Below are 21,780 nucleotides of genomic sequence, written 5' to 3' on the forward strand. Positions count from 1 at the left end.
GTGGGGTGCTGGCTTGCATACTTGGAGCTCTCCAGGAAGGCAAAGGTGAGGCTGAGGCACTGGGGCTCCCACGCCTCAGAGTTACCAAAGCCCTGCACAGCCAAGCACCAATAATCTTGCAGTCAATACACTTAGAAAGAAAAAAATTACACATAACTTTCATCTTTGGGGGAAAATGATGTGAAGCCTGGATGAACAGTGGCTGTGAATGACTACAGCTACAGCACTGTCATTGAAGCTGTGCAGCCTTGCTCAAGTCCTTGGGCTTAGATACCACCACAGATTACATCAAGTCTGTCTAGGGATTTGATTTGAAGGTCTACAACTCCACTTTTTTTCTTGTCCAACTTGTACATGCCATGGCCAAGCCACTTAAAGATGCTCTGCAGCTGCAATGGACATGGCCAAGTCAAACATCCTGAAGAGGGAAGTTAAAAATGTCTGACAGTCAGTGTAAATCTTCAAGACAGAAGCATTTCCAAATGTCAGCCTTTACCCCATTTAGTGGCTTGGGCTTTTGCTTTGGCCAGGCTCACTGGGCAAGACATCACCTCTCTATGCGCAGCTTTCCATAGGAAAGCATCCTAGCCATGAAGCTGTTTCACCTGGTTTGGCTGAAATCTCAGAGGATTTCCTGCAGTTTGCATGGCTCCCTCTTGCTCTCCCCTCTTTTCTCAAAAGCTCTCTACTGAGTTCACCTGGGCTGACAGCCCATCCTTGGCCTGCTCAGTCATGGGGGAAACCCCATTCCAGGGAGAGATGGGGAGGAAATCCCCACCAGCTCCTGCTCTCTGACTCCAGGAGCTCGGCCCGTTCCAGATCTGTGTGGAATCATAGAATCATTTAGGATCATCAAGTCCAACAATAAACCTAACACTGCCAAGTCCAGCACTAAACAATGTCCCTAAGCAGCACATCTGCGTGGCTTTTCAGTACCTCCAGGGATGGTGACTCCACCACTTCCCTGGGCAGCCTGTTCCTGACAACCCTTTCAGGGGAGAAATTTTTCCTAATATCCAATCTAAACCACTCCTGGTGCAACTTGAGGCCATTTCCTCTCGTCCTATCCCTTGCTACTTGAGACAACATACCAACACCCTCCATGCTACACCCACCTTTCAGGTAGTTGTAGACAGCAATAAGGTCTTCCCTCAGCCTCCTTTTCTCCAGGCTAAAGAGCCCCCAGTTCCCTCAGCTGCTCCTCATCAGACTTGTGCTCCAGACCCCTCACCAGCTTTGTTGCTCTTCTCGGAACTCTCTCCAGCACCTCCATGCCTTTCGTGTAGTGAGGGGCCCAAAACTGAACATGGTATCTGAGGTGCAGCCTCACAAGTTCTGAGTACAGGGGGACAATCACCATCATAATAGTACTAAGTGCTAACAGGTAATTTTTGCAAAGCAAAGAGAATCTAGAACACACTGTATTATTTAACAGGGTTGGTTACTGATGAAGACCTCACAGAAACTCTGATCTTGATTTAGGGACCTCTTGGCAAACTGATTTCCTTTTGCATTTGGGAATCAGATCAGGTCCTCGATTTGTCTGAGCAGTGCCTTGAACAATGGATGCTTTGCATTGAGGGAGAAAACATCAATGATAATGAAGAAATCATTTTGTATGGTTATAAAGAGTTTTTGGAACATGAGGATCACACAAACTTGCAAGGAAAAAAGAGTGACTCTGGTGCCCTAGGAATCCATGATTTCCAAGGGAAAAACAGAAGCAGATTAACGGTGACAAGCAAGACACAGGGGTGGGAACCTGCCAGAGGCACATCTGGAAAGCCCTGTTTGCCCATCAGGCATTTACAGACAGTCTCAGGATCCAAAATATTCAGCCAACAGTCTATGAAGAGTTAAAATCACCTTTGTGCAGCCTTCACCTGCTTCACAGGCTGGTGAGGGCTGAGCCTTGGTGAGAGGGCTCCCTGCTATGGAGGGACTGCCAGGTTCAAACACAACTTTCAAAGCCATGAGGCTGTGGTTGTCCAACCATAGCCTCTTCTCATCCACCTTTTCAGATCTGTTGTTGGGGAAAAAAGCATTTTTCCGTTTGGGAGAGATCTGAGGCTTCCCAAATCCATGTAGCAGTTGCTTCAGTGCTGGCAAAGGGAGAGAGCTGGAGGGCTTGGAGCAACTCCCTATTTGTACTCGTGTAAATGCCACGAACAGCGAAGCTGGTTCTTTGCCATCAAAAGCAAAGAAGAAAGAAGTTTCTCACTGTCACAGCCAGGATTGTTCTCAACAGGGGCTTAGCCCAGCTCAGCTGTAGCAGGGCTGTATGTAGCAGTGTAGTATAAGTCCCACCCACTACTCATAAACCAGATTCAAAGTTTGCAACTTCCGGAAATAGGAAAAAGGCAGCACAGGAGCAGCAGGACACAGATGTCCTGTCCCTGAGGCTTGGCCATAGTTATGTGGGAGGTGACTATGTTCCAGAAGTGTCCCAAGCAAAGGCAGGGGAGGTATTAGAACTAGCAGAGACGTTAACACCAATTTTCAGAAGTCTAAGCTTGTCCAAATGTCCCTTCCCTTCCTTCTTTTCTTTTCTTTTCTTTTCTTTTCTTTTCTTTTCTTTTCTTTTCTTTTCTTTTCTTTTCTTTTCTTTTCTTTTCTTTTCTTTTCTTTTCTTTTCTTTTCTTTTTCCTCTCCTCTCCTCTCCTCTCCTCTCCTCTCCTCTCCTCTCCTCTCCTCTCCTCTCCTCTCCTCTCCTCTCCTCTCCTCTCCTCTCCTCTCCTCTCCTCTCCTCTCCTCTCCTCTCCTCTCCTCTCCTCTCCTCTCCTCTCCTCTCCTCTCCTCTCCTCTCCTCTCTCCTCTCTTCTCCTTTTGAGGGGGAGTGCTGAAGAAGGGAAGTCAGGCAGTCATTAGACAGCTGAAGTTAGCATAAAAGTTTGCAGCTGCAATGCTGGTTAATGATCTAGTTAAGGAAATACAGAAGATGCTACACAGTTCCTGAACGCTCCTCCTCCCCACCCACCCCCGCCACTGACAGCAGGACTTTGGTTATCTGTAGAAATACTTGGAAGATGTAGTTTGTCTCAGGGTCTGTGAGCAAGAACACTTGCACCGGCTGTACAGCACATTTCTGAACAGTCATATTCCATTATGTTTACAGCAACTGAAGGCATGAAAAAAAAACCAAAACTGATACGTTTTTTCTCCTCCTCTCTTCAATGCTTCACAACATCTGCAGCATTTCCAACACAGTCTGTGTTAAGCCATTGGCATTTAGAAGCCATAATTACATTTAACATTTGCTGCTTCTTGTCTGGAGCCCTCTCTTGCTGCAGACCTGTTTCACAGGCAGTAATTTAGAGGGTGGGGCACCCTTCCCTCAGTTTGACATTCAGACTCCAGCTAAATGCCCAGTTGGCCCTCTCGCCAACATGGGGAGTGCCCAGTCTCTCATCTACGTATTCAGTTGTCTCTCTTTCCACATCATTTCTTTCCTTACTGTCTGTGATCAGCTCCCTCACCATGCACTAATGGTTTCCATGGTTAAATTAGTAGCATTCATGATTTTTATAGATCTCAAACCTCATCTAAAACTCACTGAAAAGACTGGCAAGGTCCCCAAATAATTTCTTCCTTGTAGGAAACCAGAAAGAAAACCTCTTGGGGCAAAGTAACGGGCTCCTGACAAACACCAAGCACTGGGCACGGACCTGTTGATAGTGTCCGGGATCAGTTCCCTGAAGAAATCCTGGGTTTGATGGAGCAGCTGAAGTCACAGTTGAGTCAGCGGGACATGTGGGGGATGGTCAGAGCTGCTCTTTGGTTCTGTGTATGGTGTGTCAATCATAGAAAATGTTTTTTGGAGGAAAAGCCTGTCTCTGCAAGCTCTCTCTCAAATGACTCCAAACTGGGCTGAGCAAATTGGCTGTGGCCCTTGAAGAATTGCAATAAATTATAAGAAGTTTAAGGAAAGTACGGTGCTGTCCTCATCACAGATAACAAGGAGCATTTCAGAAAGGTGCCAATGACTCGTTCATCTCAGACAGCACCTGCCCACTACCCGGGAAGGAACCCCCCAGCACCCCATCACCGCTCTCAGCACTGTTTGGGTGGTGCATGTCTCCATCACTTCAGTGCTCCCTGGCAGAACAAAGGCTTTCACCTGCACCAGCTAGTGTGAGGGCATGAAATGAAGAGTTAGTCTGGAGTGATATTTGAAAGATTTAGGTCTAAAATGCCCTCATGAATCCATAGATGCTACTTGCCAAACTTGGCATTTCATATGCTTTTCACCTGTTTTGCAGATGAATATATTTAGTTGCTGCCTGCACAATGCACATGCACACTGACCATTTGTGACATGCTCTTTGTGGAGCTGCAGGATGCACTATGGCTTTGCCAGTACCCCTCAATCACACAGCACACAGAATGCTTCCCAGTAACTCATAAAACTACTGTGGGAATGGGAAGATCCTTGCTGCTGCAACCAGTGGTGGGAAAGGAGCCCAGGACTGGTGGCTTGGACATATTTGTGTGTGTAGAAGCTCCTCTAGTCCGCTGGATGGACATGGTCATTCCTGCTTCTCCATAGAAGCTCTGATGAAGAATGACCCTGCACTTTGGCAGCTCCATTTGCTGTAAAAATGTGTCAAACCCCAGCAGCAGCAGCCAGCTCCCCAGGCAAGGGCTCTCCAGCCTGAAGCCAGGATTGGCTGGAAACTGCTGTAGCTAGACAACTTGCCTAAAGAGGCCTTACTGATGCAAAGAAAAAGTAAAAGCACACAAAAAAGACCCATGTATAATATCTGAACACTTGTTTTCCACAGATACTCAAAAACCTACAAAGGTGACAGCAAGTTGAGTGTCTCAGCTTGTGCTTGATCATATCACAGGGATTGAGAAGGACCTAACTTCAGGTTAAACTTATAATTTGTGCATGTCCCACTCTCTGAGGGAAGGGAAAGTTTTAGGACCCTGATCCAACTCCTTGGAGTCAAGAGGAGCCTTTCCATTCAGTCCGGTGAATTTGGATTACAAGTCTTAAAATCACAGAAATACATTTACCCACAGTCTGTGGCTGGGTCAGCTCGATTCTTCTGAAGACAGCCATGCTGAGCCCTGTACTGCATGGCTGGTGAGCTTTGCTGGGTGAGACCTCGCCAGCAAGCACTCTAGTAGTGTGTGGGAAGCACCATGCCTTAGTCATACTTTGTCCCGGTGTGACTGCTCAGCGAAATGTATTTATATTTGCATATAATTAAAATTCAGTAAATGTTTCATATTTTCCCTAGTGAAACATTGGTAGATACGGCTTTGCAGTAAGTCACAGCCATGTGTGTGGTATCATTCAGAGTTTATCTATGAGGCACTAAAGCACAGCAAGATCAAGGCAAAAGCAGTTCCCACAGATCTGGGTGTCTAATCAGAGATGTTGCGGAGCTCTTCCTTTGGAGCACCAGCACTGTGCTGTATTTCATATGTTCAAACTTCATTTGCAGGTGTGAGTGTTGGGCATGTCTGTAAATCAGGTCCATGTTCTCCAGTCTGGTGAGGAAAGTGCCATCACTGACCATTGGTGAAAAGCTTGGTTTCCACAGTGGCTTTGTGAAGCAACTCTTCTCCCTTTGAGAGCTGCTCTGCAACTGAGGCACAGATGTAATCCAGTTCCCAGCAACACTTTTCAAGCTAACTTAGCATGAAATCATACTTGATTTCCCTGTAATTGCATTCTTTACCATGTTCAATATCTCCAACAGGCAAATCTGTGATGTTATATTAAACAGCTTATTGGAAACACATATAAAATACAAAATACTCAGACACCTCATAACTAGATCTCTAGCAGTAAGTATACTTGTTATAATACGGACTTGATACTTTACCAGTTGTTTGGAAATACTCTGTAGCATCAATAGCCTTGCAAACAAGCACCTCTGATAGAGGCAGCTTGCTCCAGGACACTAAATCTGACATTTTCTACAGTTCTTCTATGCCAGAGCAGAGGCTCCCAGGTTCATCCTGTTGCTACAACATTCAGCTGCCCTTCTCACACCCATCTGCCTCAGGCATGAAATTGCAATCCGTTTGTGCTGCAGGCATATGGATCACATGTGGAAAGGATTTTGAAAAGGAAACTATCATTTCCTGCATCTATCATAAATTCCAAATGCTATATTCAGGCGTAACTGTTTGAAAACAGACAGTACATTGATGAAATGGAAGCAATTTCTCTGGGAAATTTCACCTAAAATGTTTGATTCATCTTAGTACGGCCAGCTCTTTGATGTTTATCATGAGCCTCATAAGACTTGGTTTAATTTTTTTCCTAAAGCCAGGTTTCTTGGGTCACGAGTTTCTGGGGTTGTCAAGATGTCTATGTACCATCTTTTTCACCCAGTCAGCAACATATGGGGAGCCTCATGTCACTGGATATTGAAGAATTTTTTTCAAAGATGTTTTGGTCAGGTATTTAAATATCTAAGGCACATGGAGAGGCATCATGTGAGAAAGTGCAAGAGAATGTGCAGTGTCTGGAACAGATATGGCAAGCTAAGGCACACAGTGCTCATATGTGTAGGCTGGAGAAAAATATTTCTCAAACAAAAACTGTCTTTTTAAACACCAACCACATTTTTGCATGTTTTCATTTTGAGTCATTTAATTCAAAAATTGGAAAACTCCAGGGAAATCATTCAATCTGCTCACAATTTTTCACAGGGGAAGTGTTTATTTTCTTAGCAAACTCCTCTCCTACAATTACGTGGTTTCTTCAGATCTTTGGGGAGCCTCCCCACACATAAAATAGCTGAAGAGTCTTTTTGCTGCTCTTTACTACCCTCTGCCTACTCTGATGACCTATAAAGCGGGAGAGTAAGAAGACAGCTCTTCACTCTCCTCCCATGACACTGGAAGGAGACTATCTCTGAAAAGTGACCAGATGACACATTTTGGTCGAGGCACAACGAGTCTCCCTTCCCTACTGTAGTAGCCTCACAGCTCACACCAGCGAGGCATCAGTACCATTTTGGGCTCTGGGGATGCAGAAGGACCATCAGACTGTGAGCATGAGCATCTCACTGCTTTGTGCTGCTATCAGGACCTCAGCAGGACAGAGCCAGTCCTCAGAGTGGCACGTGTGCTCCTGTGTCATGTCCCTCCCTCCCAAGGTCTGCTGTCCCTGCAAGGGACAGGAGGTAGAGGAGCACCACAAAGTGCACAAGAAAACTTGCTGTGAGACACAATGGTAGCCAGGAGCTAACCATCTGTTTTGTTCAAGGGGGAGATACAGGTTTAGAAACTACTCGTTTTTCCTAAATTGTTTTTACTTTTTCCTGGAGAAATGTGCCTCAAAGTTGAGTTCATGTTTGGCATTTTCTTCCTTTTTCTAATGAAGTTCAGCAGCTGAGTTATCCTAGGTGATGGTGCCACATCATTAAAGATTTCCTTGTTTTGAGGCAATTGCTCAATTGACAATCTGCCTCTTTAATTAAGCTGCCTTCAGGAAGAGAGGAGAACTAGAGGCAACCAGACAATTTAATGATTTGACCTGAAGGGCAAGACAAGGCTGTAGCGTGAGTCCATCCCAGCACGGCCCCAAGCCCACCCAAACAGCTGCGTTTTTGCCACTTGGAGCACCTGCATTCTTAGGAAGGAACGTGAACTGAGCTGTTTGAGTGAGGAGCCAGCGCAAGATGGTCAAATTTACTTTCCTCTGCTCCATGCACTGCCTTGCCATGGGCCAGCCTGTTTACAAGTTGCGGCCTGGAGAGCGCCGAGGAGTGAATGCAGCTGGGCAGGTGCCCTCTGGTACAGCTTCTCCAGGCTTGGTCTCATTCCTTTGTGCCAACTCACCCATTACTAGCAATGAGTCCCAGACCTCTCCTCTCAACAGATAATAGCATCTGATGAGACCACGTGCTTGAATTTCTGTGTGCCGATTTCCTATCAAACATCAAGAGAAGGTATGAAAAATCAGCAGAAAGGCGAATTCTTCACTGAGCTTATTGTACAGTCAGACATAGCCCTAGCTTTCTGCCCAGAGTTGGAGGTTAACTTTAGTTCAGCAAAAGGTTGTTAGATCTCTGTTTCTGTTTCCATTATTTCCCAAAAGCCACTTAGCAGAAATGAGTTATCTTCTTTGTCTAGATTCTCTGGCTACTGATGATGTTTGGCTGCCTTCTTTGTATTTTCTAGGCCTCATGTGAGAGATTTCTCCTCTGGACTTTCATTTTGTGGGTTACCCATTGGCTGTTGTGGGAACAATGTGATCCAAAATTCCCATTTTCTGCACAGCCAAGTGGGTTTGGGCTAGGAAGACTGATTTCTCCTTGCTACTTACCAAAGCTCCATATGAAGGGCATGTGCCTTTAAGGACACTGCTTCAGGTTTCCAAACACTTAGGACCACCCTTTTCTTTCTTAGATACTACCTCAGGCAAGGACTTCTTAAAAATTGTCTCTCTTTAGCTGTGTATGTGGTTCTCAGGAGATGCTAAGTAGTGTCACTGTTGCTGTACAGTGCTCCCTGGAGACACCCAGTTTGAGACCTCTCCAGCCTTTCCTCATTTCTTTCAGGCCTGTCCATCTGCTGCTGCCTTTTTTTGCTCTGCCCAGCAATAAGTCCTGGGAAAATACCTTTATTTTATCCAGAGATGGAATAAGAGGCGTCAAAATACCAATCATAAGAATCTAGGGGAGTAAAGTTATTGCATCTGTATACTCATGAAGTAGAAATGCAAAAGTTATTTTCTGCTTAGACTGAAGATTAGGATAAATTTCTTTGCGCTTATTAGAGGAAAGCGTCTTCTACTATTTTCACATCTTTAATAAAGGCGGGTTTCTCCAATTCTTATGCAATAAAGGTGGAATTCTACCAAGTATCTGATGATGACCCAAACCACAATAGTGAAACATGAGCCACTTGCTCATGTCACTGAAATCTCAGAAGGGAATTATAGCTTTTAGCAGGGTTCATTTGAGGTATACTACTTAAGGTAATAGGGATGGACAATCTCATTAAGATTTATTTCCACTCCATTTAAACATGGGTTCAAAAGTATAGCTGGAGCTGTACTGGATTTATCTTTGGCTTACGGAAGAGATTGGGAAAAGAAGTAAACAGAAAACACAGTCAACCACTCAATCGGCTGTGCCAGGAGATTGCAGTATATAGACTTCTGCTCAGCAGGCTTGGAGGAAATCGGAACAAATGTATATCCTTATTAATTGCATGGTATGTTTGTTTGTTTGTTTTTATTCCCACTGAATTTAAGAGACATTGCATCATTCTGGGAGGAAGGGAGTAACACAAAACAATTGCTTCTCTTCTTCCCTAGTGATCATTCATCATGTTCACTGGACTTGTTCCAGACCTGAATTTGTCCATACTCATTTGGGAAATGCATGGTTTAGTAAAAATACATTTTCAAACATTTTGCTTTGTGTTGCAGATTTCCTAAGTAGTCTGAGATGTTCACAAAGCTTCCAGTGCGTTGGGCTTGTCCTCCCCAAGACAGTGATATGTGGTGACTGTAATCCTTCTATCATGCTCTAAGTGCTTGTTCTTGCTTTTGTTGAAGTCATCCAGATTGTGGATTATTTGGAAGCATTTATTTTTTCTGCTTCTTCAGTATAAAAGAAGTAGAGGATCTTTCCAATGGGGAGAGGAGGATTTGCTAGATAGCAAATGCAGAAGCCTACTAAATTTGCTCCAGTACGTTTCTGGTAAGTGGGAATAGATACACTCAGATGCTTCAAATGTTAGAGAGAGGCTGCACCTACCAGAAGAGACTCATGGCGATCATGGCCTGAAGCCAAGGGGCTTTTGGGATCAGACACTCCGTAATCCACAGACCAAGCTCAGGCTGCCAGCATGGTCCAGCTCCTCTGACCGCAGCAACAGTGGGGCCATCCTAGGGCTCACCCTCGCAGGAGGGTGGGCTGTGGGACTGCAGGACCAGCATCAAGGGGGGCTTCAGCAGGCAGATGATGTGACCAGCAGAGGACATGACCTCAAGCATGTTCTTGTTGCTGCTTCCACATGGCCTTCAGTCTATGAGTGGATTTTCTCATTGGGCAAGACCCATTGCACTCTCGCCCTTCTCAGATTTGGACCATGCTTTGTGGTTTACTGAAACCCAGGGTAAATGAGTACATGTAGAGGTCCCCACTCCCACACTTTCTGTGAGAGGTATGGCTTGGACGTATTGCTATTCTGTATGCATGATTTCCTTGGCACTTGCCTGATGCTTAAAAATGCACAGTCAACAATGCCATGTTGGACAGAACTAAGATCTGCATGTTTGGAAGAAAAATAAGGGATTAAATAGAAAGAAAAATGGAGTCGACAGTTCTAAGGACCCATCACCATAGCATCAAACCACTATTTACAAAACTTCTTTGTGAAGAAGTTTCCACAGGCTCTTTCCTTCAGTTTCAGTTAAACTCAACATAGTCACTACTCCAGATTTAAACTCTCCTCTGAAAGGCCTCTAATCTAAACATGGAAACATTTAACTCATGTGCTAAAACAAGAAAATGAAGCTGCACAGTGCAATCCAGTGCTGTGTGAGGACCCCTGGGCTGGTCCTGGTAGAGCAGCAACAGCCCCATTGCGTAGAGCAGCACCCAGGGAAAACCCTCTTGTGAGGCCTAGAGCTGCCATCCTGCAGAAAATCCTTCTGAAAGCCCCAGAGATCCCACTCTGAGGGGGAGACCTTCCTGCAAGCCCCAGAGCTGCTGTTCCAGGAACGCGATGCTGGACCAGAGTTAACAAGAGCTGCCTGGCAGCCTGGTGAGCCAGGACATAACGTGTCCCCCCTGCATCTCTGCAGCTGCGTTTCCCATGCTGCCTGGGGCATCTGTGCCCTGTCCTCCCTTGTATGATGTAGGTGTGCTACAGCTTGAAAGTAGCAGAAAAAAGCCCCATCTGTTTTCAGTGGCTGAGTTGTGTGAAATATGGTTCAGACTCTGGCACAAAGGGGGAAAAATTAATTGGGTATTAAAACTTCATTCTGTTTTAATCTGGAATTATTAAGGACATTTATGTTTTTAAACACAATGTTTAACCTGACAGCGTCCCATTAAAATGCTTTATATAAGCTCATTAGGAGCTTCTGTGCAGTATCACATTTATTGCAATTAGCAAATATTAGTTGCTCAGCCAAACTGCAAGATACTTTTTCTGTCCTGCTTCTCTCTTGTTCCTCCATCTCCTGCCTGTCATAACCTAAGCGTAGCCTAGATTAGATCCTTTCACACATCAGCCTTTCTGTCTGACAAGTCCTAAAGAAGGACAAATAAAAAAAGGAGAAGGAAAAGAAAATTAACCATTAGGAGCCTCTGAGAAATCAAAAGAGGCTCCTAGATTAAGTACCGCACCAGTGTCAGGGCTAGCAGCAGTGCCAGTGGCATTAGTGGCACTAAGTCACTTAATTCCAATATGATTCAGAATCATTTGTAGCTATCGGCTTATTCAGAGTAAATCCTCTTCCTCGCAGGTCTTTTGTTTGCCGTCTCTTGACAAGATATGTTGCATATAAATGAACTTGTAAGATATGTGAAGGAGGGGTTATATTTTCATTTGTACTGAAGTTTCATGCATGCAAATGCTACTGTAGAAATACTAGTAATGAATAGTATTAATAGTTAATGAATCCAAACCTTATTTTGGTATTGTCTTGTGTTTTTTGAGCCCTTACTCAGATACAAAATATTTGAAATCAAGGGGAGGTTTCCCTGAATAAAGACAGGCCCATTTTTAGAGATACTTTGACCTTGTTCCAGTCAGTGGCAAAGGGTGGCCCAGCTGGCTCGTGTCCCAACCTGGACCTCATGGGATGGCTGGAATTTGGCTTCTGAGGTCTTCCATGTTTTGTGAGTGAATCACAGGCTGCTGAGCTGCTTCCAGCCACAGACAGCTCAGGTTCCCAGGAAGGAGCAAAGGTTTGGGTACCTGAGTCTCAAGTGCTGCCCATGAGCACTGGAGTTCCAATATAAGTGCTGGCTCAGACCGTTCAGCCCAACTTGCCAGTTCTCTGTGTGGCCCCAAATGCCTGAGTCCTGACATTGATGAGCAGATAAGCACTGGTGCTTATCCTACAGCTCCTTGAGAGGATTCAAATCCTCTAGCAGAGGGCATCCTAACTACCCAGGCTAGGATGCTGTCACCAGATGGTGTGGAGAACATTTTGGAAGCTGTGTAGAAATCAGTACTAGACCTTCCATGACAGACCTGGACCCTTTCCCCAGCAGTGCCACGTGGCTGTGCAGGGAAAGGACGACTGGTCCTCTGCCAAGCTCCAGCCCTACTTGGCTTGTTGGCGGTGCTTGACATTAATGCTCCTTCTGCCCTGTGTGGTAGCCTGCACTGCCCGTATTTGATGATAGCTGGAAAAAAGTTGAAGATTTATGAGGCTGTTTGAGGAGTTTTCCTTTTCTGGAAAGGAAGGAAATAAAGGTGCTCATGAAGTTCACTTATTCACATAACTATTATATAAAAATGCATCCCATCAGTATCTTCTTGATTTGTAAAGAACCTACTGCAAAAGTGCCAGACATGCAGAGCAGCAATCAGAAAAATGATTTTTCATTTACTGTAAACATCACAGAAGTTCAGAGATCATAGTTGAGAGAGGTTTTTTGGGCACTTGTACAATGAAGGTCCTTGTTTAAAGGAGATGCATTCTGCAGCTACTGATAATCTAGATTTAAGGGCCCAATTCACAGACATTTTCTAGTTCTGTTTCTTTCTATTTGAGTTGCTCTAGTCCCTGTTTCTTTTCCCAGCTGATGACCTTTCCTCCCGATGCCCTCCAGTGGGACAGCCTGCTACTCAGCCACTTGGAAATCAACCCCAGAGTCTCTCTTGCAAGAGATATATTGCAAGTACTCCCCACTGAATAAGCATGGCAATGGCCCAAAGGCCATTGAAAAGTGCCATGTGCCATTGCTACAAGCAGACATTATCATGTACAAAATCCCTTGAGGTAGTTTGCAGTTCTGTCTGGAAATATTCACCCTGAGTCTGTCTCATTCCTCATTCAAACCTTTTCATTGATTTGAGGGAGCTCAGCTTGGACTTACTGTTAGGACCAAACTTAGGTTCCTAAAATCTCAAGAGCTCTTCTATTATTTTTCTTTTAAATTGTTTGATCCAAACACCCATCAACTGAAAAGTGTCTCTCTGTCCTGTTGTGCCTTGCACAAATGTAATATTTATGGCATGTACTTGTTGAACTGAAAAACAGCATTGATACCCACTTCCATTGCCTTTCCAGGAACAGATTTAGGACACAGTCTAGAGATTAATGCCTTGGCTGATAGTGAGGAGCATTAACAGTGGGACCAAGATAGGGTCATATTACATAAAAGGAGAAACACTAGCTGCAAAATCCACTACTACACAGAAGAGAGAAGAGTGTGTCATGGATGAATTTATCAGTATTTCAAAGCTGGGCCATCAGAGATGAAGCCAGCTACATCACTTACAAACTGGAGTCTGCTTTACAGTTAAATTAGCTGTGATTATGCACTAGTTGATTCACCAAAAATTTTAAAAGAAGGATAAATATTGTCTATAACCCCTGTTGCCAAAGAAAATGTAAGCAGTGTTATTTTCAGCTGCTTAGTCACCCAGAGGGAGCCACAGCACATGAGTCTTGCTGTGCTTTTGCCTGCTGGGAGTCAGCAGCTTTCCCCTGCAAGCCTGGGGCTGTGCATGCCTGGATCTTGAGGGAAAACAGGGATAAATCACAAGTTCACAGATGTTGCCTTGCTAACATGAGGTGTGCAGTCTAAGCATGTGCAGTATGGATCATGAACTTGCTGTTGGAAAAGAAAGTGTTTGGGGAAACTTTTACAAATGAGAAGACAAATATGCTGGTATCTCTTCTTGTGCTCCAGTAAGGACGTGCAGTATTATGTGCAGACTGGTTAGGGAAATCACTGTCTTCATCAGTGGAAATGATATTTCATAACAAAGACAGATTGTGTCTACAGAGAAAAATAAGAAAGGTGACTGCCAAGTAATATCAGTGGACATATTAGGAAAATACTATTTTGTTACAAAAAAAAAACCAAACACATTAAAATCTGATTACATGGTTTGTCTAAACTGAGCAGACTAAATATTCTGTAACTATCACAACCCAAATGATTTATTTATTATTCCCCAGTTATCCTACTGCAACTTAAATACCTCACAAAAAGACCCTTAGCAGCAAAAATTAAAACCAGCTTTATTTTATTAGTTACCAGTGAGTGCCTGCATCAAAAGATAAAATATGTCAAACATGAGATCCCATTAGAAGAAAAAAAGAAAGAAAAAAAGAAGTAAAGAATGATTAATCACAGTATCCCAGATTCATTCCCTCCGCCCAGAGCCGGTGTCCATGGGCACACGGAGTAGTGAGTGATGGTTTCAATCCTGCAAAGGCCTGGCTCAGCCGTACGTAGCTGGAAGGATGCTGCAGAGAAAAAGCAGGTTTTGGCTTCTCTGTATTTGGGGCTCATGTTGGTAACCTCAATATACACCTGTTGCCCTGCCCTCTCAGCTAAATCACCTCTGATTTGTCTGCCCTTCATGCTGGAGCAGACACAAAGAAGGCCATAGTGCAACTGAAGAAGCACCTTATTCCCTCATTGTTCCTAGAGGTTGTTAGTGATAGGTAGAACTTGCTCATAAAAAATGGGATAGTTGCAGAAATACAGTGGTACTGTAATGTGCAATATAAAACCCAACAGCTCTAAACAGACACCATTTCAGGATCAAAATGCCTATCAATAAACTTAGTTATACATTCATAAACAGTCAGTTGCACTACAAAGATGTCACCAAAGGGCCCAATTTCATCTTCTCCGAATCCACAGCAACTTGCAGGACTGTGATTTAAACCCTGGTTATCACCCTGAATGTGTATGTTTGGGGGATGGGGAGTTAAATCATGTGAAGCCTTCTTTCTCTCATGGAATTAGCTTGAGAAGTTATTCGGTACAATTATTTATTACTTGCATAAATCAGAGCAAGGTAAAGAGGTCTGCCCGTGAAGTTTAATGGCATGTTCCTGTTTCTGTTGTTGTTCCAACATATGCAACCCAAGAAAGGGATGATTCCTTGGTTTTGTTTTTTAGGTTTTTCTGGGGTTTGTTTTGTTTTTGTTTAGTTTAGTTTCTTTTGTAATGCTATATGTTCCCAGGGAAACAGTGATTTATTTGTGAAATCCCTAGAGCGGGAGGAAATCATACTTGGGTCTTGCTGCCATGGAGGGAGAGAAATAAACTGTCCTAATATATTTGGCTAAAGAAGCTATAACCTATAGGAAAACAGACTGAGCAAAACTGGAGAGACGTATACAAACTGGTAGGGGAGAATCTGAGCCAGAGAACAGACTGTTTAGATAGTGGCACTTATGGCTACTCCCCTGAACCACTGAGGGCATAACTGGCTATTTTTAGCAGGAATGCCTACATTTCTTTCGCCTTTTACCTTGAGAAAGCTGTGAAGCACTATCTAGGAGCAATTAAAAATCCATACAGAGCAATGCTGGGCTTCCTGTATGGGTGGGCAGAGCTCTGAGTAGGGCCCACAGACACATAGGTACCTATATATATGTGCATGTGTCCATGCAAAAGTAGTTAATTCTCCCAACATATGTCCTCCTGTGGTGGGTAAAACGTAGAATGAGGTCCTCAGGCATCCTTTGTACTGCCACCCTCCTGCTCCTGCACTTGCCCTCAGTTCCCCTTCAGGGACCAGGGAGATTGCATCCACCGACATCCCAATCATTGCTCTGGGCAAAATCCTTTGACTTCAGCTCTGGGAATCATGATTTAATCCAATAACTTAGCCCAATAATGGAAACCAGTGGGTAACACAATATTTATTTTTATCATTATATTCACCATTTGGGAGTAATGGGCTGCAAACCCATTATGATTTGTGGCAGGACATTCCATTAACACACCTATAAAAAAGCAAAGATGTCTCCATTGACAGCACTTAACAATTTTCACTATTACTTTGATGACTATCCACTTTGAACGGAGAGTGCTTTTCCACACCATTGAAGCATAGCTAGTATATAACCTCCGAGCACTCAGAAACACTGAGATGCTACAAGAAGCAACACTTAAGTGAGCGCATCCGCTCTTTGGCAGGTGCTGCTCAGCTCGCTGCCCGCCATCCTGCTGCATCACCCACAAACCGCAACAAAACGTGCCCCGTGGCATCGAGACAGAGCTATTTCATCTGCCTTCCAGTTTTGCATGATTACCAAGTGGATTTTACATTCCATTCATTGTACGAAATTGGTAATAAAATCTAGGCAGGTCTAAGCTTGTTTCATAAGCTTTTATTGGGTAGCAGAAATAGTGTGTACTCGTCTGGCAGCAGGGGGGACACGGAGGCTGTAAACTGAGACACTGATGTTCAAATCCAGCAGATCAGCATAAAGCCCTCAGGATATTATTCTTGCTGCAATTACAAGTAACAGCTATCAGGAAAAGAAAGGTTAAGAGGCTGCCATGTAGTGAATAGAAATATTTCTCTTCAGTCGTTTGTATGAATACTGCAGACAAGGATAAATATTTGTTTCTGTAGAGCTCTCAGTGACAAATTGGTCTCTATTGATCACTGATAAATTGACCTCCAGCCTCCAGCAGTTCACTGGCTTTTCCTTATGGGAGGCACTGGTGGGTCATCAGTGTGGTCATTTTAAGCCGGGTACAAAAAAGAGATCCTAATTTAAGAGTCTCCTCGTGTGACCTTTGCTTATATGCATAAGTGTTTCTCACACAAACAGCCCTAGTGATGTGGACACTAATAGGTAGATGGTAGAGATATTTCCCTGCGACTGTTAGAGACTGGAGATGAGAAAAAAAAGCTCCTTTCTGAGAGCTTCCCATCCATCTCAAATGCTCTGACTCGCTTTACCTCATGTGAGGCTGACTGATTAGAAAAACCAACACTGCCATCTTTTTACCACGTTTACAGGATCACAGCCTTAGGATACACAAAGCATTACTCATTTCAGCTGATCCCATTAATGCTGAAGACACAGGCTTGTACTTACTCTGTACAAACTGTAGAAAAGGCTTCTGTGTGAGAGGATTATGGCTACAGTTCAGATGCCCAACATTTCCTAGTAGAAGAATTTTACAATGGAGCAATAGCATCATTAAGAGCTTGCAATGCATTAGCATTTGCTTTATTTCTTCTGTTAGAGTCTCCCTAATTTTTTTTTTTTTTTTTTTTTTTTTTTTGTATGTGTGTGTGTAAGGCTATGAAGAAACTCAAAACCAATCATTGCTGTTCTTGATTTTTATGAAACTAGTTACTTAGGAAATAGAGAAAAAATCTCAGGCTAAGTTGAACAACATAAACTATCAATGCAAAATGGCAATGCAATACCATGTGAATGTGAGTTGAAAGCTGAGCAGATTTCTGTTTGCCAACAGGTGCCTCTCTGAGCTTGCTTGTATGCAAACACAAACTCAGTCTGGCATAAATTATATGAACTACGTTATCTCACATCAAAATATTTTCCCAGCTCTGTGTGTTTCCAAACATGTCTAATTTATGTATTTCTGAGTATATTATGTGTGTTGCTCACAGCTGAAGCAGGTGTATTAGCTCTTCTCCTGTTTAGACCAAAGATGTTGTTGGATATGTCAATGGATAGGAAAAATACTTCTCCAGGTGGTCCCAGGTGTGAAAAAAATGGTTTGACAAGTCCACACATGGCAGCCAACACAAGCCCTTCAAATTACAAATTATTTTATTGCAGGAGGTGTACTCTCCCTTTCCACTGACCTTGCTATCCTAAGCGGGTTCTTATGACATCACCTTAATGCTGTGGCTTAAAAACAGCTTAATTAATTTAGTGTCTATGCATTGCTGTCTGCTGCCATTGTAACCTTCACATAAATAAAAAGAAGACAAGACACCCAGCTGCTGCTCATGCAGAGCCCTTTGAGTCCCGGACATAACCCACCAGCTGCTCCGGGGGCATCGCTGAGGAACATGAAGTCCATCCCTGAGGAACCATCCCAGGCAGACCACAGTGGAGCACCAGAGTTCTGTGCAGGTCATTCGTTTCTTCCATTACTTAATTCCATATTGCTGTTGACATTAGGATTACTTTGTATTTTATAGCAGCTGGGATTTTAGCTCCATCTACAAGGTAATTAATTTTCCTTAAGTGTGATGATGGCTCAGTGTTAAGTAGTAAGTAGTCAGGGTTACTGCAATGTTTTCTGTTGTCTGGATGTGATAGTGTAAGAGACCGTCTGTTTCTGTATGATCTGATTTTAAACACCACTCTACGTCAAGAAACATTGTTCTGTCTCAGTGCTGAGCTCTGAAGAGCTTATAGACTTGTTTCTTTTTAAATATTACTTGTTCACAGTGAGTGTTTTTGTGTGATTTTAGAACAGAAAATAGCTTTCCTTTTCCTTCAGTACAGTCTGGTAAGTAGACAGGTGGCAGTAAAAAAAGGACTGTAAACCTAAAGCAAGCTATAATGCCATTAATGGTTTAAGTTACTTTATTAAGAAAGGATTTGTTGCTTACTAGCTTGAGATTATACATAACTGTAGCCTCAGTCAGTAAGGAAAAAAAAAAAAGCCAAACAAGATAAACAATGAAAATACCTTATTTTAAATATATTTCATTTTCCTAAGTCTTAGACTTGTCGATCTTTTTATATTACTCATTAGATAACAGTAGAAACAAGAAAATCTGGGATTGGAGTTCCTGCAGACACTAATCTATGTAGATTAAATAACTGTATTGTCTTTCTCCCCGCATTGTACAGCTTGGCAGCATACCTCGAAACCAAAACCAGATTAAAGAGAAGAAGGTGTTGCATTTCTACTCCACCCCAGAAAAACCAGCTCTCCCGTATCAGGGCACAGAGTTCACTGTTTGCACAGGGCAGTGACTTTGTGGTCTGCAGGTGTGACCCCAGCAGGTGCCGTCAGCCAGTGCTGTGCGCTGGTGGTGCCCTCAGCAGCACTTCCCTTCGCAGTGCTCCATCCCGCAGAGCTGCCTGAGTCCAGCAATTGGCATCACAGCAGCAAATTGTATTCTCTGAGTTACACATATATCAATCCTGGGCTTTGCACAGCGAGAATGGGTTCAGAAACCCTTCTGACAGCCCTATCGCTGTATTAGATGGCATGTGACTCATAACTGTGAGCAGCTGAGACAGCCCAAGCAGAAAGATGCTTTTGGAGCTGGCTGCTTTGTTCACAGAGAGCTTTACAAAAATGTGGCACTTGGTCTGGTGAACAGGCTCGGGGACACTGAAGATGGAGGAAACCCATGAAGGAGCCACGGCACTTCCTCCCAGCAGAAGCCAAGTGTAGGGCTGTGTCAGACACCCAGGAGCCATTAGAAAGGCAGAAGTACAGTGAGATCTCTGAAGCTATTCAAAACTATCTGGCTGGGAGGTCGACTGACAGGGTTTGTGGAAGAGCAGGTATTTTTCCTTTCTAACAAAATTCTTTGAGAAGATCCCAGGTCATGTATTGCCTGCAGTCTATAATAGATTGAACAAGGAAATAATCCTCATGAGCTCTCCTTTGTTCAAAATAGGCAAGAGCGCTATTTGTTGATAAATTACACTACTTTTAATTATACTATTGGAGTTCACATTGGCCAGGATGTGCAGGAAGGGAACTCCAATCCTGCTGGGCACTCAGGAGAGGTGGGGATGGTGGCTTTTGGTGGGTGCCACGAAGCAGTGCATGGAACGGTCTTGCTGGGTCACCTCCTGCTTGAGTTCTGATATTGGCATCAAGTTGTGTGGGCGCTTGGGCACTTTTCTGGCTTTTACCACACACTGATGTGCCCCCCCCAGATCTTGTCAACCTCAAGATGTTTTTCCATCTCCTTTAATCAGATTAACCAGCTGCTTATGCTCTTGGGACACTGGCTCTGTGGGAGGTACTTCAGACCGTGGTCTGTCTCGGCTTCATATTTACCCCTTTGACAGCTGCATGCTTGGAGCAAGGGGATTGTGTCTAGCTTGACTTGCCAGGACACCTGTATTCTGTTTTTTGTGAGAGAGGTCCTTTTAACCCCCTTGGACATGCTCTGCACCTGTGATCCCCCCAAAATGAGGCTTGAGGTGGTACTTTTCATAGGGACATGGTACGGGGTAGACCCGTACCATCTGCTTTGGACTGGTATCAATTCACGAAATATTCAAAGGCATGCTTGCTGGTAGAAGTGAGGCTTTTTATAGCCCTCAGGGAACTGAAGGATGGTAGCAAGGGATCGAGTTGGTACCTCTGAAGAGGGCGAGCTGCCACCACAGCTGAAGCTCTCACATCTTAGCAAGGACATGGTGAGGAGCTAATTAGCTGTAAATATGGAGCAAAATGAGTATGTAAACATTACCACAAAGATGGAGTCTTACATGGAGTCTGTTCTCTCATTCTGACTGTAAGATGACATATCTCTGTAATGTAAGCCATCTTTGTCATTTGTGTCCACAGTCCATATGTAGCACTAACTGTGTATGCAAGCCAATGAATAAGTGTTTCCATGGTTGTGTTTCCAGTCTGAAAAAAAGAACCCAGGAAACCTCTAAAGATCACCAAATATATCCAAACTAGAACATAAAAGGCTTTTCCATAAATACATGCATTTCAGGATGCCTGTTACTCTGTTCTGAAAACAGAACCAGAGTTAATTGCCAATGAAATCCGCAGTGGCTGTAACAATCAGATGATCAGCAAACAGCTAACACAGTGTTCACAGGACAAAGTCTGCCCTTCACTGGGCTCCACAGTGCCTTGAAGCAGTTGCCATCATTACTTTTCTTACTGTTATTCTCCAAGATCTCTCAGCTTTACTGCAACTGGACTTGTGAAGCAGTAATTACTATGAATATGCATCTATTGTCCCTCATAAATAATTTCTGACACACATGTTTTAAGCAGGGCAATGAAGATATATGAACTAGACAGGCTGTAATTGTTTGTGGGGAGTCATTTTTTTGCAAAGTAACTTGGATTTGTATGTCAGGTATTTTTACTGTGGTACTCACTTCAACACTAAAGTATTGATTTTGTCCCCCTGAACACTAATTTTTAATAGAAGTTTATTTGCATGGAGCTAATACCTGTGATGTTGTGCTGGTTGCTATATGGTTTCTACAACAAACATTAGCTGCAGAAGATAAGGTACCTTTACCCAGCTCCTACCCTGGATATATTAGAGATGAAAGCTTGAACTGGTTTACATTTATGACACTTATTTTGCATAGCTTTTGCACAGTTTTACATTTACTGTCTGGTTTTATATAGCCTTGCACTTGAAGCACTGTGCTGCAGGCATATTTGCACATTAGAAAGGCTGGATAAATGGTGACATGGTTACTACCCATTTTCTCTAATTACTAATGAGAAAGCTGATCTGTTTTTAAAAAGGAAAATAGTATTAAGCTAGCTAGTCTACTGAAATAGTCAAAATTTTCTTCTTGCCTAGAAATTGTATTATTTTTATAATTTCTTCTTCTAACAATCATAAAATACAGTTGTCAGAAACACACAGTGAGACAAACTTTTTCATTTAACAGTCTGAAAGGCCTTCTGGAAACATAGGCCTGTATTGGAGCATTTCTCAGAATATTTCTTTAGATCCATCTGTCAAAGGAAGATACTAAAATTGACATTCTTTCATCTTTTTGTATATTACGGGCCTTATTTGACAGTTTTTTCTTAACTGCATTTCTTGTTTTCATTGCTCTTCTAAAACATAGATGATACTATGTAGGAACACTCCTTGGTACATTTATTTACAATTTTTGGCTGATGAAAT

At 43.3% G+C, this 21,780-nt stretch overlaps 1 protein-coding gene across 5 annotated transcripts in view; it reads left to right on the forward strand.

Moving 5' to 3' along the window:
* EML1 (EMAP like 1) overlaps positions 1–21,780 on the forward strand; it is a 128,410-nt gene that overhangs the window by 6,047 nt on the left and 100,583 nt on the right. For 4 of the 5 annotated variants that reach the window (XM_071809637.1, XM_071809638.1, XM_071809639.1 and 1 more), the window contains exon 1: positions 17,959–18,037. The exons of the other annotated variant lie outside the window; for it this stretch is intronic. In XM_071809637.1, the coding sequence (XP_071665738.1) occupies positions 17,974–18,037 (64 nt within the window). In that variant the 5' untranslated portion in view covers positions 17,959–17,973. Of the gene's footprint in view, positions 1–17,958; positions 18,038–21,780 lie in introns of those variants that run through there. 5 annotated transcript variants of the gene reach the window in all.

The sequence above is a fragment of the Patagioenas fasciata genome, chromosome 5, assembly GCF_037038585.1.
Source record: "Patagioenas fasciata isolate bPatFas1 chromosome 5, bPatFas1.hap1, whole genome shotgun sequence".
Lineage (NCBI taxonomy): Eukaryota > Metazoa > Chordata > Aves > Columbiformes > Columbidae > Patagioenas > Patagioenas fasciata.